At 38.6% G+C, this 16,156-nt stretch overlaps 4 protein-coding genes across 7 annotated transcripts; 2 read left to right on the forward strand and 2 right to left on the reverse strand.

Annotated features, from left to right (window-relative positions):
* Positions 1–445: 445 nt before the first annotated feature.
* Positions 446–7,078, forward strand: mier3b (mesoderm induction early response 1, family member 3 b). The gene is made up of 13 exons (XM_079467518.1): positions 446–463; positions 1,154–1,178; positions 1,439–1,587; positions 1,744–1,878; positions 2,000–2,123; positions 2,581–2,654; positions 2,780–2,852; positions 3,449–3,594; positions 3,712–3,793; positions 3,877–3,971; positions 4,065–4,192; positions 4,317–4,468; positions 4,638–7,078. The coding sequence occupies exons 1-13, from the start codon at positions 455–457 to the stop codon at positions 5,078–5,080; spliced, it is 1,635 nt and encodes a 544-aa protein (XP_079323644.1). The 5' UTR covers positions 446–454; the 3' UTR covers positions 5,081–7,078.
* Positions 7,079–7,670: 592 nt separating this feature from the next.
* Positions 7,671–9,808, reverse strand: kgd4 (alpha-ketoglutarate dehydrogenase subunit 4). The gene is made up of 5 exons (XM_079467524.1): positions 9,710–9,808; positions 9,177–9,289; positions 8,663–8,726; positions 8,302–8,510; positions 7,671–8,125 (listed from the first exon to the last, which is right to left on the reverse strand). The coding sequence occupies exons 2-5, from the start codon at positions 9,225–9,227 to the stop codon at positions 8,108–8,110; spliced, it is 342 nt and encodes a 113-aa protein (XP_079323650.1). The 5' UTR covers positions 9,228–9,289; positions 9,710–9,808; the 3' UTR covers positions 7,671–8,107.
* Positions 9,804–12,033, forward strand: cenph (centromere protein H). 2 transcript variants are annotated; one of them, XM_079467522.1, is made up of 10 exons: positions 9,804–9,988; positions 10,127–10,247; positions 10,340–10,395; positions 10,488–10,524; positions 10,596–10,664; positions 10,737–10,793; positions 10,874–10,937; positions 11,041–11,092; positions 11,223–11,380; positions 11,461–12,033. In XM_079467522.1, exons 2-10 carry the CDS (start codon positions 10,138–10,140, stop codon positions 11,545–11,547), a joined length of 690 nt encoding a protein of 229 aa, XP_079323648.1. In that variant the 5' UTR covers positions 9,804–9,988; positions 10,127–10,137; the 3' UTR covers positions 11,548–12,033. The 2 variants fall into 2 exon arrangements, with proteins under 2 accessions (XP_079323648.1, XP_079323649.1); XM_079467523.1 differs by having other exon boundaries at positions 10,105–10,247; positions 11,461–11,939.
* On the reverse strand, positions 11,869–16,116 carry pola2 (polymerase (DNA directed), alpha 2). Of its 3 annotated transcripts, none has more exons than XM_079467519.1 (19): positions 16,002–16,116; positions 15,632–15,758; positions 15,387–15,511; positions 15,178–15,263; positions 15,032–15,089; positions 14,834–14,943; positions 14,523–14,713; positions 14,345–14,433; positions 14,112–14,264; positions 13,965–14,027; positions 13,736–13,790; positions 13,519–13,643; positions 13,348–13,386; positions 13,190–13,263; positions 12,990–13,098; positions 12,681–12,787; positions 12,494–12,550; positions 12,239–12,365; positions 11,869–12,135 (listed from the first exon to the last, which is right to left on the reverse strand). In XM_079467519.1, exons 2-19 carry the CDS (start codon positions 15,711–15,713, stop codon positions 11,983–11,985), a joined length of 1,803 nt encoding a protein of 600 aa, XP_079323645.1. In that variant the 5' UTR covers positions 15,714–15,758; positions 16,002–16,116; the 3' UTR covers positions 11,869–11,982. The 3 variants fall into 3 exon arrangements, with proteins under 3 accessions (XP_079323645.1, XP_079323646.1, XP_079323647.1); XM_079467520.1 differs by having other exon boundaries at positions 15,632–15,744; positions 16,002–16,113; XM_079467521.1 differs by having other exon boundaries at positions 15,632–15,703; positions 16,002–16,060.
* Between the last annotated feature and the right edge of the window lie 40 nt (positions 16,117–16,156).

The following is a 16,156-nucleotide window of genomic DNA, read 5'->3' on the forward strand; positions in this document are numbered from 1 at the left end:
GCAGAAAGGTTCTCTCGGCATAGATCATCTTTAACAGGTCGAGTGCTCACCGTGGGATGCTTTTCCAACCGTGTAGAGAATTCTTATCTATCCCCTTGATCACATTTTCTTTATTATTTGGTCCAAGTCTATTCAAAACAAACATATTAATATCATAAAATAGTTCTGTAATCAAATAAATGCATATCTTTGCAGAATAACATTTTCGTAAGAAAAACTATAGGCCTATGGGATATGCATTCAGATGAAAATGCTTGCAAAGTCAAGAGAAACATTTCCTCAAACGAGCCTAACATTTTAGACCTTAGTGTTTATGAACAGTCCACGTTCAAAACATCCAAAGGCTCTGTGAACCTGTTTGAAAAGTGTGCCAAACATCTCACCTCTCTCCCATTGGTTTCTGAGCACATCCGGGTACTGCACCACAGCAACCTATGAAGCCAAAGATACCAATATGGCGGAGGTAAGCTGGCTAGCTGGAAAAAAGTATCTGCTTTTATATTGCACATTTAAACGATTCCTTGACAGGGTTGTGGTTTTCGTTCATATGCGTGTTTAAAGGAGAATCAAATGTGTCTTCGCTAGAGGTTTTTGCCAGATGTGCGTAAAAATGACGACGCTAGACGGGTTTAAATGAAGACTGATGTTTCAGGTTCGGATAGGCCCCTGAATCGCATCCCCGTTAGCTCGCAGGGAAAAAAACAAACAGTCGTTGCGTGTAATTGACAAATTCTTCGACATAAATGTAGTTTTTTGGCGGCTTGCACGTTTTTACCGGTCTTAACGGTGCACGTTGGTTTTTTAAGCTGTTATAGTGCAGGAGATGTTTGTATATGGTGTAAGTGGATGGCGATTTTTGCGCTTTTTTGGAGATGAAAGCATCTTTATGGAAATTCGAGTAATGTGTTTGTGCCATGCATGCAGATTTCTTGCATTGACAACTTTGGTTTGGCCGCATATGATTTGTGTTGTGAATAAATGCAGCCCTGCGTTTACATGAATGTATTTTACTTTATATTACTGTATGTTGGGTTTCACATGTAACGGATCTAATATCATGTGGTTTATTTTGCTGCTTAGTATATTGTTTGTGTAGTGTGTAATAACCGATGACTGTCTTCTTTTTTCTTATTGACTGTGTCTGTCTGTTCAGGCTTCCTTTGGGAGTTCGAGCCCTGGTAGGTGTCTGTATATTACTTTATTGCTTTAGTGATGATTTAAAAAAAATTAATAATTAAAATTTGCATGATGATTTAAATGAAGTAGATTTTTACGTATGAAAAATTTACAGTGTCCCAAATATTGCACATTATCTGCCAATATCAGTCTTTCATTGTTGCAGTCTTGTTAATATATGTTGACGATTCAGATCAGTTTCATCATCCTTTGTTTTGTTTTTTAACGTTCGTGTTAAAGGTTGATCATTTTTTTTCCGCAGTTGGCTCTTTGTCCTCAGATGATCATGACTTTGATCCAACAGCAGAGATGTTGATTCATGAATATGATGATGAAAGAACTTTAGAGGAGGAGGAGGAACTTCTGAACGGACAGAAGAATTTCAGTGCAGAACTGGCAGACTTGGAGAGGGTAACGTGCATTTACAATAATCCACTTCTTATGATAAGTATGTTGTCTTGAGAAATCACAATCTTAATACCAAAAGCGATTGGATTCACTGAGAAATGACCAGTGTTAATCTTGCGATAACATAGACTTTTTTCTGCTGTTGTTAAATCCGAACAGGAAGGAAACATGCCGATTGAAGAGTTGTTGGCCATGTACCGTTACGAGGCGTCAGTAAGTACAGGTGCAGGATCTAGCATCGACGGCTCTTCTGTTGAACTAGAAGATGATCTGCCTGACATGACGCTAGACAAGGTATTCAATGTCATTCTGTTTAGGGTTTTATATACGTAGTCAAGGTGCCGTTTATGCAGCTGTATGTTCCTGGAAATATAACTGAATACTTATAATAAAAAAGGAATCACTCTTGCTATAGGAGGAGATTGCGAAGGATCTCTTATCAGGAGATTATGAGGAGGAGACCCAGTCGTCTGCTGATGATCTGACCCCTTCTGTTACCTCCCATGAAGCCACAGACTTCTTCCCGAGAACACTCAGATGTGAGAATAAATTAATTCCATTCCTCTAATTGTAATTTATGTGTTTATCATCTCAACTTTATATTCTGCGTGAAGAGAACAGTTTACTCTTAAAGGAAATTCTGTCATTTGTTACTCGCCTTCATTTTAATTTAAATCTGGTTGACTGTCTTTCATCTTTGAAAAACGAAAGACAGAAAATGTAAAAAATGCCAAATGCACATTTAAGTGGTGTGTACTAGTTGTGCACTATTTACGAAGTCCACACGTGACATGCGGAAAGTTTGAACTTCAGTTGTCGCGACGCTCTCTCTCAAGGGCTCTGGGGCCAATCAACGACCAAACTATTGGCTTTTTTATAATACAAAAGCACTTTATAATGCAGTGTATAAACCATTAACATTCACATATCCTTATAAATAGTAGGTTATAATTAATGTGCTTTTTGTTTTTATTTATTTATTGCTTTTTTTAACAGCCAACATGACCTATGATGGTGATAAAGAATCTGAAGGGGAGGAGGATGGGGTGAGCAGTGAAGATTCTAAAAAGGTCAGACTCGCACTTCAAATACACAAAGATTCACTGTAATTAAACTGAATTTGACAAGTTACATTATTCCATTTAAAGTAAAAGACAAAGCCTTTTTTTGATTATTTCTTGCCTCTGAAACACAGGAAATAATGGTTGGGTCCCAGTATCAAGCAGAGGTTCCTGTTGGCCTCAACCACTATAAGGATGATGAAAAGGGTGAGCATCCTTATTAAAGAGTACATATTACAAGATCATGTATATTACATTTCATGCAGTGTGTAATGTTGCCGTGTGTTGCCAGTCTGCCAAGTTGTAAAGCCAAAGGTGAATGAATATCAAAGTTATTTGCTTGGAAAAAAGGGAGTCGACTTTGAATCACGCAAACAAATCTTGCCCTAGTCCGATTTGGAACCGCCACTGATTTACGTCAGTATATAGTCCCCGCCTACGTTTTGGAAAGGCTGCCGGGGAAAACTTCACTCTTCTCCCCCAAACACTGTAGCTTGTGAGTCTCGTTCGCGGTAGACCAGTCATAGCAGACTAGACCATCTGACCAATCAGATCAGAGTAGGCTGGCGGAAAGGAGGGGATTAGACGGATGATTTGCCGAACGAATCATTTGAGAGTCAGTCAAGTAGTAAGGTAAGAATAACTGTGTTTTTACACCTTGTACGTAAACTTGTTGTCGCACACAACATAAACCAAAATAAGATCTTCAAAATCAAGGAATTTCTCTTTAAACCAATAGACTTTAAAACTGAAATAAAGTACTTCATTCCCTATGATTTGAACGTGTTTTATTGCTTTTAAAGTGTACGAGGAGGAAGACAAGCTGCTTTGGTGTCCTGACGTGCTGTCAGAATGTAAAGTGAGAGACTACCTCAGATTGGCTCTGTCACAGACTACAGACGGAAACACAGACGACTGCACATCCGGACACATACGGGATAATGAACAGGTCTTTCCACTCTCAACGCAGTCATCAAGTCATATGAAGATATTTAGCCTATATTAGAGCTGCTGCTGTGATGTTTTAATTGTAATATTACACTGACCTGCTCCCTATCTTTCCTAGGCCTTGTTTGAGCTTCTGAAGTCTGATTATGACACGCGCGAGGCTCTGACACGATACTGTAGAAATGTGAGGACGTCAAAAGGTGGGCTGAAGTTCTGAACCAGCTTGATATATTTTGTTTCGTTAACGGCATGATGATAACTCTTGTTTTCGGTGCTTTGATAGAAGAATCACCACCATGGTCAGAGGATGAATGCAGAAACTTTGAACATGCACTGCAGATTTACGAGAAAAATTTCCATCTTATTCAGAAACACAAGGCGAGTTGTAATGTATTTTGGGGTCGTCAAAGTGTCCGAATTCACTTACCATCTTCTAGCAAGTCTTAACATCTCTACCATCTTCCGTTTCAGGTTCAAACACGGACTGTCGCAGAATGTGTGGCTTTTTATTACATGTGGAAAAAGTCTGAACGTTTCGACTTCTTCGCCCAACAGAATAGATTTGGCAAGAAGAAGTACAGTAGTTACCCGGGTGTGACGTAAGTCAATGCAGTGCGGTAACCCTGGATGCCCACGATGTTTCATCAGTTTGTTTAGTGATGTGTTTTGTAGTAGTGTTTAGCCTATTCTGTAACCTCATCTGTGGGTTTGTTTTGTCCTCAGAGACCTGATGGATCGGCTGGTGGATGAGGCGGAAGGTCTGGCAATGGACGGCACGTCTTTGGTTTGTTCAGGTGGAGCCGGAGGACGAATGGAGACCTCGGCAGAACAACAACTAGGACTGCTTAACTCCATCACTGCCAGTGACCTCACAGGTATTTCACAATGATCTTTGAACAAACTTTCCTGCAATTTTTGCTTATAAACCTAATAAATGATTGTTAAGGACATTTTTTAAATAAAAACATTTGTACTCTCACACAAAATAATAGGCAAGGAGATGCTGGAAAGTATAATAAATCGGCAACTTTTTATTTTGTGTAGCCCTTAGTAACAGCGTAGCCACCGTGTGCAGTGGTCCCAGAGACGTGAGCTGTCTGGACTCCCCCTACTTTTCCCCTATGGAGAGTTTACACAAAGGAGCCCTGAATCACGATGATCAGATGAGCTATGGAGACAGCAGCTGTGCCAACATACTGGATTCCACCTTCTACCGCTCCGACCTGAGCCAGATCGGCATGTGCGGCACCAAAGACTGCGAACGACCCTCCAAGAGGCTCAAGATGGGCCTCACGGAGTCTTTCATAAACGACGTGTCCGTTTCTAACCTGGCCGTGGACTTTGAGGGCAGACGAACACATCGCATCACGGGAGCCACAATGGCCGTGTCTGTCACAGACTTCAGTAGTGTAGGGGGTGGCGACCCCACTGGTTTCATCAGCTCCCACTCACGACATCACCAGCACACCACACTTCAGTCCGACTGACTTCCTGTTGCCATCCGGATCCACAGTCGCCCACTCACTGACTATTAGTTGTTTTTTAATTATATATATATATATAAATATACCTTTTGGTCTTTTTTTGTAATATGACATCAGTGATGTCTTTATTGTACAGAGCTAAGAAATCTTGATTTCTCAAGAGTTTATATAGCCATTTATTTTTCTGGTCTTTCAGATATTTAATATTTTTCCGTCTAGGATGAGATACAGCTAAACCTAAATGCTGGAGAAGCGAGTTGTGGACTCGTACTATAGTCATCTCAACGCCTGCATCTTTCAAGATTTGCTGTCCTGCAAAAAAGTAGCTGCCGCCGAAAACTGCGCTGTTTCTTGTCGTTTCCGTGTATGTGTGTTTGTTTAGAAACTGGTACTTTTTGAGCGTTTACAAAACCCAAGATCATGTAGTCATTGGGAAATGTAGCATTTTTGTATATCACAAACCTGGCTTTTATAATTGAGAATGATGAACATTTTGGAACAAAGAGTACATGCTAAAACAAAGAGCACTTCTGATCACTGAGGCGTTTTCACGTTGCCTGCATGCCCACGATTTCCTACAAACACTTGAGGTTAACATATTTTGTAAGAAAACCTGGTTAGCGTTATGAGTTCAAGTTAGGATTTTTAAGCTTTAACAACATCCAAAAACAGCTTTTGTTTGAACCTTTTGATGATCAGAAAAACAGGGCAGGAAAGGCATATTTTGCATTCTCAATTTTCCAGAACTTTAAAGTAGGATTAAGATGCCAATGAACAACGATTGAAACTTGTTCCCTGGTTGGAAATGTGTTATCAGGGGACTGAAAAATCTAGATTTTCTATAGACTGAAGCTTGTTTGCTTAGTAACAAATGCTGCAAGGGAGTATTGTGATTCAGGTGGTGCTATTAAGGCACCTGTGCTTGACAGTATTAGTATAATTTAATCTGTATATAAATTAAACTGAGACGTTCCACAGGAGGCTGTTTTGCAGGTGCTCTTCACTGCATATGCTTTGGTACAGATTAAACCAGTGTTTTTCAGCTATGCATTATGTATATTTGGTAGCTGCCAGAAATATTAAGAAAACCTTCAGAATTGAGCTAATTTAAATCTTGTTTACCTGCTTTGTTTTTCCTCCAAACCTTGCCAAGTTCATCGACATTCTTGTATGCATGGAGCAGATTGTACTATTGTTCAACCTTTATGTTACGAGCTGATTAACATTATATGCCAAAAATCAGTCAGCTCGACACACTGTACCAAAGTCCTTTCTGCTCTTTGCATGCAAAAAAACTAAATTTCCACAGAGTTCATTTAAATGCTTTGACTTCGGTTAGGGTGAATGCAAAAATTATATAACAAATGTTTATGGCAATAATGTGTAGATATGTATAGGTTGTTCATTGAATATTTGTATTGCCTTTGTTTTGTTTACGGAATTAAGAGACGTCAAAATTGTGTGTGCTAGCATCGGTTGTTTGCAAAAATGCCACCGATTAGAGAAATTATTTTGTGTGGCACCTTTTGGACACTCCCATGTAAGCCTCTCTTATTTTCACTTTTTGGAAGAAAATGTTTCCGTCAATAAGTAGAAAGGTTTACCATCATTACCTTGACTTTTAATGGCTGCTATCAGTAATGTGAAGAGTTTGTTAAATGCACTGCTGTTGCAATTATAAGTTGAATTGAAAGTCTTGTGCATCTACATTGTTAATACGTGGTAAAGTACTCATTAATAGCATGTTTGCAATGACACTGATTGAAATGGATCCATGGATACCAATTTTATTGACGGGGTTAGAAAGCACTACAAAGATTTTGTATGAATTTTCTTTATGGTCAAAAAGCAGATTTTGTTCTCAGAACAGCAGAGAACACAATGTAGTAATTGGTGCTCGTGTAAAGTTGTAAATTTTTTTTATTTTTGTACTTTATAAGTCTGTGCTTCTATTATTCTATATAGGTATTAGTACTTTTATAAATGATACCGTGAACTGCACATTTATGTTTATTCAGCTAGTTTTGCTGACGTACAGACTAAAATGTAAGGCATTGTTTTGATCTATAGAAATAATACATCTTTAAAAAATATATATATTAAGAAACGTTTGGTGATTTTGGGTGTGTGCGTTTTATTGTATTTCATTTAGAAATTTAAAATACTTATTAGGTAGAGACTTCACATTCAAACATGGGGGAAGTGGTAAAATTTGTTATCAAGACCAAGAAATCCTATAAATGTGTGTCCATATATACAGACAATCATAACATTAAATAACGGAGTTATTCAAACAGATATCTCTATTGTTTATAAAATATGTACATATAATTGCTTTGTTTTGCATTATTTTGTATTTTTGTTGTACTTTATTACTTGGTGTAAAAAGCTCCAGAAATAAAAGCTCTGGATACATGTATTTTGTTGTAATTTTCCCCCGAACACAACATATTTTACCATGGTTAAATCAAACAGATACACATTTTTATGTGTACCTTCAGTTGGTTCCTTCGTGATTTAGGGGCATGTGGTTTAGGACCTTGACATCGTTTCTTAATGTTTGTATTTTAGAAAAACTGACAACACACTGTTTCAAAAAATGCGTAAATATTTTAATTCTTCAGATGTACAATATTTGTAGTGATTTAGTTTAATCAGCATGGATCAGTATAACATACTGGCACTGAGTGCAAAGGTTTGCACCAAAGCCAGAAGAGGTATTATGAAATGCAGTTGAAAATTCATTATGGCCGCGTTCATGATGGCCAGAGATTCAGTCCAGATTTACCATTTAAACAAAGGGTGGACCGCTGTGGTTATTTAATATGTAAAATATAAATGTAAATATAGAGCACCCAAGTAAATAAACAACCAATCAGGCTGTGCAATTATGTTAAATAATAATCTCTTTATACAATACTATAATCATGACATATGACATTGGGGTATATTGACATATAATTCCTTTTATTTTGAGAAAAGAAAAGTCAGAAACCAATAAGTATGCTGAGAGAATAAACTAGACCACTGTCACTCTGGCCCACCACGCTGTAAGAAATAAAAATATTAGTAATTACATAAATTACTGATTAAAGGTCAATACCATCTGTCCATGTTTTTAATATCAAAACAACAGCCACATTAGAAGCTTTAATCTCAAATGTATGAAACTTATTTTGTTTCATCATTGTGATAATTAAATCAGTACGAACACTTGTTTTTACCTGAATATAATCCATTTCTTCTAAGGTAAGGGTTCCTCTGCGATATCTCTGGGGAAGATCTTTAACTACAGTAATGTTATCGGGAGTTCCAGGCAGTCGGCTGACGGGTCCCGGCGGTCTGGGTGGAGGTGATATCGATGCAGCTGGCGGAGGTGCAGATGGAGAGATCTGTGGGATAGTGGCTGCAAGAACTTTCACCACCTCTTGAACTGGAATGACAGTACAGTTAGAAATACCATCTGCTACTGAACCTGCTTTTAAATTGATTTGACAGAAGAGTAAATGCTGTCATAAAAATATTTAGGACTGTTGTTTGAACCCAAATGACACTCATAAGGGACTACATGGGAATTGTACTGACCATTCGGCCTTGGGATGCCCATTCTATCAGGAAATTTAATTAAAGGTGCATGAGGTCGCACAACCTGCAATGGAAGACATATTAAAGAACCACATTTATTTGAAATAATTATACTTTAGGAGGTTAAGCAACCGCAAATAAAACAAAATGTATAACTACAGTAACAATTTGGTTTCATTTTCCATAGTTTTAATAATGATATGACGTGTGTAGCAAAACTATGGCTAAATGGTAACCCGGCAATAAAACCAATACACATATAACACTTTTACTATAACAAAACCATGGTTCATTTCCCCACGGGTTAAAAATACAAGCGTTTACAGTGTAAAGAGGGCTGAACTTTGGTGTGTCCACAAGGGCACCAAACAAATCAGTTAAATCAATGCGTTGTGCCACAGTATAACTATTCACGGTTAAACCGTCCGTACTGCAAGCGAAAAATGTGATAACCGTTTTTACCGTGCCCTCAAATAAACGATATGTCACATGTAGACGATCAGAGAATATTTACCTGCACGACCCTACTGGCAGCGGCCATCTTGCCACTCACTTTGCTTCCCATGACGACATCCGAACACTGCTTCCGGTTGAAGAACACGTCAACACAACCAACACCAGAGGGCACTGTTGCGATACGTTTTTAAAGTAAAATGACAAGCAACCATCAAGCGATTTAGACTTAACAAAGAGACGAGGGCATGTAAGGACTAACATAACATAATCTCAAATATTATATTAATAATCAAAGCCGTGCATACAATATGTGTGAATAAAAAGAAACGGGCTGTCACGTGAGTCGCTGATCAAGATTAACTTGACAATTCATACATATACACACAAGTCTTTCGTTTCATGAAACACCAATAAAGCAACACTGCAGCAAGACTAGCCCCTCATAACGAATAAACTGCACCCCTTTCCACACTGCTATTATGCAGGTCATGTATTTTAAAACAACGCGACATCTATAAAGTCAAATTCACATATAAAGGTAACAAGCGCTCATTCGTACCAGCAACATTATATCTAGCCGTCTAACATTACCTTATTTTCCCATTCTGACCTCCAAAACACACACCGTGCTGACAGCGACCTGCGATGGCCAATCCTTTATTTTCTACTCATGCCTTGCTCGACTACAGTGGGCGGGGCTTCGTGAGCCATCCCGCGTCACGTGACGAGCGCGCAGCGTCTCGACTTCCTGGCGGCAGTTTCGGACCGTGTACGTCAAGCGGTTAGCACAATTTAAACAAAACAGCACGTTACGTTTATACGAGAGCATTTGTAAATAAAAACAAAGCGGATAAAAGAGGAGGCGGCGAGGTACGTGAAACGTTTCAGTGATTCGTGTTTTAATCAGCGTATGAACATTAATGTGCTCATATTGTTTGGAGATTGACGGCGGGTCCCACATCACAGTCTTGTTTCAAAATCTAAAGGATGTTGTTTTTCCCGGCGCAGAAACAACAAAGATGAGCTGCGATAATATTGACGGGTCCTCAGATGTCGATTCTGTGGCAAAGACTAACGGCCAGCCCGAGGCAGCAGCTATTGATGGGGTCACACCAACACGATTATTAAAGTAATTCACCATTACTTTGCATTCATTTGATACCAACACAGAGCACAGCGAGAAATTGCATTGTAATTATATGAATTTCATGTCTCCTGAAGAATGAAGGACACCATGGAAAACCAGTGTTTTGAGATGAATGTTAAAGTCAGCATGGGTAAGCTCCTGTTTGGCCTTAAAGGCTATTTCTTTTACAGATATTAAACACTTATAATGAACCCGATGTTAACTGTAGTGTGTTATACTTAGGGAAGAACAAGGGCTCGTGCGAAGAACATGCAGATCAGTGAGTGAGTTGATATTTATATCTGCACATTGCATGGCCTGAGATTCAACTTTCTTTTTTACAATCCACAGATCCAAATACGAAAGTGAAATAGAGCAGGCAAGGCTCTCATACTTCAACAAAACACTGTTATTAAACAGGTAATTATCAAGCGAATTTAAGAAACCATTAGTTTATTCTCATTCCTCACGTTTGCAATGTTTGTGTTCCAGAATGCAGATTTGGAACGTCGTCATTGATAAGATCATTCAGAATGATGCAGACGCAGAGTAAGCGGATGCTTATGCGCTATATTCATGTCTCTACTATGATACAGTTGATTTTACTGTAATCTGACCTTTCATTATAGATCACTGAAGGCACTGACTGATCAAAACACAGAGTTATGTGAACAGACCCTGAAGATTATAAAGGTGGGAAATTTACTGATGCACCATAGAACATGCTTTTGAATATTTTGTCTCACATTTAGCCATACTGTTTATTCCGTTAACAACAACCGATGCCTGCATTCAGGAAACACGAGAACTTCAGGACCAGATCACAGATATACAGAAGGAACGACTTGGTACCTTCTATTTTAATATTACCTTTGGCCTCTTAGTAACTCTAGACGAAGTTTAATATTTTACAGATATTAGTGAACAGAATTGTATTTTCTTTTCATTATGCCTTTTTTAACCATATTTTCTTCTTAGAATTAAAAGAAGAGATAAAGAAAAAAATGCAAGAGATAAATGAGTGGAAGCAAGTTAAGGAAAATCTGGGAGAAGTTCAACAGAGAGCCAAAGAGCGAGCTGAAGCAGTGCTGGAGAAATATCAGAAGGTCACAACCATTTTACAAAACGTGCTGCGGGTATGAGTTTTTTCAGTGCTTTTGTTTTAGTGACAATGTGCATTTGAAACCTGACATAAAAGACCTTTCCTGTTTTTCAGGGAATTATACTTGCCAGTAAAGTAAACTGGAGAGATGACCCTAAATTAAAAGACATTGCGATGGGACTGGAAAACATACCTAACTGAAGAGGACCTATGTAAACCAGTTCTTCAACCACTGTAAATACTGTAAATAACACATGCTTTTTAATGTGCCAGCTTTACTCAGAAATGTTAATTTGAGCAGCAAAACACGTGATCTTGTACAGTTATTCGGAAATGTAGTTTTCCTCACCTTGCCATACGGTTTCTTTTCCAAAACCGTCCGTTTTAAAGGTTTTTATACTCTTTTCTTAAATCCGATAGAATCTTTATTAAAGTTTTACAATGTCGAGACTAATGAACTGACTGCTTAATTTGATGTTTAGTTGTGCGTTTCCTATTTTTATATCACACTAGACATGCTTTGATTTACAAAGTAATTTATTTTGTCAGCCATGTTATATGAAAAGATTTAATAAAGGAAAACTACAAACATGATTTAAGTTGAAAAGCAGTAATACATTAGAAAATACAGGTATATCATATTTTCACCACCTGTCCGGCTATACACGGGCTTACTCTCTTGCCCTCCACCATCACAGGGTTTGGCTGAACAAGCAATCGTCCATAAGTCCCGCCAACCTGTCCTTTAGTGAGGCGAGCAGGATTGACACATACACAGCCAGAAACGTCCTGGGAGATTGGGAAACAAATTGTCATTACGACCATAAGATTACAGACAACAGTATTAGGTTGCCAGGCTACAGGATACTTTTCTGAACTATGCTTTGTTTACCTTAATGAAATAACGAAGTTCAGAGGGAGCAATGAGGATGTCAGGTGTAAGAGGCATTTGGCCGAACTGCTGAAACTTCTCATAATCCATGTTTACCTCTTCTGCCGGAGGATAGAGGGGGTAGTAGCTAAAACAAACCATGTTTAAAAGAAAACCTTGAGAAACATGCAACTGCACATTACATATAGAGTATCGACAGAACTACCAAAGCCTAGAAATATTTTCTTTCAGTTTCTCAGATCAGTTGCTACTAACCTTCTCTGGGTCAACATGTGTTTCATAATCCGTGAGAAACGTTCAGTGCCTGTGCCACTGTAAAAAAAAAAAAACAGTAACACTAAATCAGTGCTTGTGATTACAGGTTTTAAAATAAATATTGAAATTATGTATAAAACTTGTATGTTTATCCTGGTACAATAAGCTGTTGCTTCAGTCTTATTACCTGCTGATCTCTTCTGCTCCCATATGAAACAAAATGTCTGTTGATGTCAGACCAAAAGTCACATTACCAATGAGGAGTGTGCAGGGGTCAGGAGCTAAGGTCACCCGCTTAAGTTCGGAAAGAAATAGCGACAGCGTAATTATTTGGACACGTGAATAAAGAACTACGTTAAAGAATTACTATATTAGCTAACAAATAAAGAAGAAATGGTGTCAAGATATTGAACCACCAAGATACAGTATCAGTGAACTTCGAATGCCTCAAAAAGTTCTCAAGATCCTTTGAATTGTGTATGTAATACAACCGCACCATTGTATCTTCCTTGCTGAGGTTGGGCAGGCTGAACGGTGGTTGTGGATAAATGTAGTGGTGATGAATATCTCTTTGAGATGGAACAAACACAAGTCTGCATCCCGTCCTGAAACAATCCATGTGTCAAAAAGTAGTAAGCAGACGAATTACAATTTGATGAAAAGCTCATGTAAAGATAAACCTGAAAAATGACACACCCTTTGGTTCCCTCCACCAGGCTGTCCACACATCTCTTGAAGATGGTTTCAAATTGTTCAGTTACCTGGTTTTTCTGTTTGAAAAATTTAAACATTGTTTTGGTGCGATCAAGACGAATGTTAGTTTAGAAAACAAAAACTTATGGAACCTGATTTACCTCTATCTGTTCATGCTTGGAATCAACAAAGGGTCCAAACTACAAGAGAATGTAATAAACTATTAGCTAAATGCATTTGAACATCTGCAAAAGTCCACATACACAGTTAAATGTGCAATTATCATGTGATTCCTGTTAGTTTGACAAAAAAAGACACACAGCTGTACTCACCAGAATGCACACATCAGGCTGATCTTTGTTGATGATACTAATGAGGTCAATCAGAGGGTCATAACTCAGACTGTCAGAGGGTGTATATGGTCCACAAGACATCATCACCATTACAGGCTCAGACACTAAGAGAGAGGAAAGTTAATGAAAACTGCAAACGCTAAAATAACATTCTTTAATATGGGCAATGCATTTGATAAAGAGAGTTCTTGAAAACCTTCATCCACTTCCTGTTTCACTTCAACGGCAGAGTAAAAAGGCAAAGAAATAGCCTGGAGAAAAACAAATTGTTCAAACATACATTTCATATTGTTTTCAAATGAATCTTAAACTTTCAATTGTTCTTTGGTTTCTGGTCAGAACAGTTACATATCCACACGGCTTCACAATAAAAAATAGTAACAAAGATCGCAAAAATGTTGAAGTAAAATGACCATGAGAGATACCTCGTATAGTTTGGTGGCAACAAACTTTTCTCCAGAGGTGTTCATACCTTCCATAACAACGACCTAACAGATTAAATAAGAAAAAAATAATTTTAAACATAAAATAACAACAATAGACACATTTCAATAATTTAGTTTGTTTCTCACCTGTCCTGGGAAGAGTGAGAACTCCTTGAGTTCAGACAGATCCAATGGCACCTGTCTGCCCCCCTGTTCCTGTCCCGCCTCCAGCAGCACAGACTGGGCATTCAGCTTTCCGTTACTGTCACAGCACACTTGCCCCAGTACTGTGATAATGTCCTGCAAGATAAAACGTGAAAGATATATCAAAACCAACCACAAGCAAAACCCTATGATGAGGGTTGCATCTGTGATGGTACCTGAACAGGTAATGAAACCGGAGAGAATTCCTCTATGTTAAAATGCGTCCGCAACTCCTCACCCAGCTCCTCAATCTTCCCGGTAAGCACTACAGACAAGACACAAACACGTATGTGAAGAAGCAAAACTGTATGAATGTTGGACTCACTGCTGATGGCTGCAAAAACATGGACTCACCATCTTTGATATCTCTTAGTCTCTGAAACATATATTTGTAGCTGCTGGTAAGCGAATCCTCCTTCCCCTCAAACAACTCAACCCTCACGCTCTGCCCTTTACCTGACCAGCGAGGACCCTGCACCACCCCAAATGACGAGACCACCTCTCCTCGGCCTCCACGTGTGCTGTATTTCTGTGAGGGGGTTACACTACACACACAATATCACAGATTGTTTTGACAGACCAAACAGGTCAGGTATTTATATAAAAAGAAACCTGACTACATACTCTCTTATGCAATGTAGGTAAATACATGGTAGTTTGCATACCTTGGGGAGAAGCTGGCAGGTGACAGCATTAGACTGGGACTAGCGTGGCGGGCCACACCCCTCTTAGACTGAGGATGTTCCGGAGTGGTCAGCGCTCGCTTCTGAGACCCCTGCAGACAAAGACATGAAAACATTATTATTCTTTTTATAAACCAACATTAGTTTATATCAATGGTTTCCATTGTCTTTAGTTCTCACCTTGGCAGGTGTTGAGTAAGAATCGAGCAGGTTTTCCTCTTCTTCTTCTGCTTTTATTCTGTAAAACCATGTTAAGAAAAGCACTGTTCCATCAAGCGTGCAATAAGAAATATAACATCCGCTGTTGGTGTGAACTGAAAGGATACAGTTCCTGGATAGAGTTGATGTCTCTAGTCCTGTTCATCTGACTACCTTTCGATGAGCCTTTGGACTTTTTCTTCTTGTTCAGTATCTGTCAAAGAACATAAGCGGGACACAAAACAAGACATGGCCAACTGAGAAGATCCAAAGGGTTACTGAGTTAAACATGCAGCACTTTTAATCTTAATCAGATTATAAAATCTGTTTCACTAACTTCATGTTCAAACTGTTCCAGGTTGTCAAGAGTGAGAGGTCTCTGTTTCTTTGAGGAGCTAAACGCAAACCACTCGAATACGATCTCGTCCCCCTTCAGCCTGTGACACAAACACTGCTCCAACACTACAAGAGAGAATTACAGCATAAGACAACATAAATACAACTCATTTAAAAACAACAGCTGAGAATAAAAATTGATATAAACGTAAAGCAGTGAAAATAAAGAAGGTCACACCGTCTTACTTTTGTCCACAGTTTCATCTGTGAAGGCGATGCTGAAAGTGTCCAGTTCAGATTTGATGTTTTCTGCAGTGACTAATGCCATTGTTATTGTCTCCGATGTGTGCAGATGAAATCTGGGAATATTTTACTTCATAACGGAAATACCATCAAAATGCGGAGATCAGAAAACACACAATTCGCTATTGTTAAATGTAACAGAAAATAATTAGGAACAGAGCGTAAATAACATTACTATCTAATGCTAAACCATTGGAGATGGTGTCAGGAGTTTATAAACAATATCTTACGTAAAGAAGAGTCAGAATAATAAAGGTATCTCCTCATTACAGAAATATACCAAGGTTAAATAACAGCACGATATGTTTGTTACCTTTTAAATCAACGCCGGAGAACAGCTGTCATTCTTCACCAGTCCTTTACCTCAAGTTCGGATTGCCGCGAAAATTTACACTGCAATTTGATATCACTTCCGGTTTTACCACATCGACCCCTTTGGCCAGTTGTTGGGGTATGTCAATGCCGCAG

The sequence above is a fragment of the Barbatula barbatula genome (genome assembly GCF_947034865.1).
Source record: "Barbatula barbatula genome assembly, chromosome: 11".
NCBI lineage: Eukaryota > Metazoa > Chordata > Actinopteri > Cypriniformes > Nemacheilidae > Barbatula > Barbatula barbatula.

What these genes read in the sequence shown, in the direction of transcription:
- mier3b (XM_079467518.1), top strand. An exon ending in ACATACGGGATAATGAACAG is followed by an intron (nt 3,595 to 3,711) that starts GTCTTTCCACTC and finishes TATCTTTCCTAG; the next exon opens with GCCTTGTTTGAGCTTCTGAA. An exon ending in CACTGCCAGTGACCTCACAG is followed by an intron (nt 4,469 to 4,637) that starts GTATTTCACAAT and finishes TATTTTGTGTAG; the next exon opens with CCCTTAGTAACAGCGTAGCC.
- kgd4 (XM_079467524.1), bottom strand. Translation starts at nt 9,227, where the DNA reads ATGGGAAGCAAAGTGAGTGGCAAGATGGCCGCTGCCAGTAGGGTCGTG. An exon ending in CTGCCAGTAGGGTCGTGCAG is followed by an intron (nt 8,727 to 9,176) that starts GTAAATATTCTC and finishes CTTCCATTGCAG; the next exon opens with GTTGTGCGACCTCATGCACC. An exon ending in GGGCATCCCAAGGCCGAATG is followed by an intron (nt 8,511 to 8,662) that starts GTCAGTACAATT and finishes CTGTCATTCCAG; the next exon opens with TTCAAGAGGTGGTGAAAGTT.
- cenph (XM_079467522.1), top strand. Translation starts at nt 10,138, where the DNA reads ATGAGCTGCGATAATATTGACGGGTCCTCAGATGTCGATTCTGTGGCA. An exon ending in ACACCAACACGATTATTAAA is followed by an intron (nt 10,248 to 10,339) that starts GTAATTCACCAT and finishes TGTCTCCTGAAG; the next exon opens with AATGAAGGACACCATGGAAA. An exon ending in AGACCCTGAAGATTATAAAG is followed by an intron (nt 10,938 to 11,040) that starts GTGGGAAATTTA and finishes GCCTGCATTCAG; the next exon opens with GAAACACGAGAACTTCAGGA.
- pola2 (XM_079467519.1), bottom strand. Translation starts at nt 15,713, where the DNA reads ATGGCATTAGTCACTGCAGAAAACATCAAATCTGAACTGGACACTTTC. An exon ending in AGATGAAACTGTGGACAAAA is followed by an intron (nt 15,512 to 15,631) that starts GTAAGACGGTGT and finishes TCTCTCTTGTAG; the next exon opens with TGTTGGAGCAGTGTTTGTGT. An exon ending in GGAGCAGAAGAGATCAGCAG is followed by an intron (nt 12,551 to 12,680) that starts GTAATAAGACTG and finishes TTTTTTTTACAG; the next exon opens with TGGCACAGGCACTGAACGTT.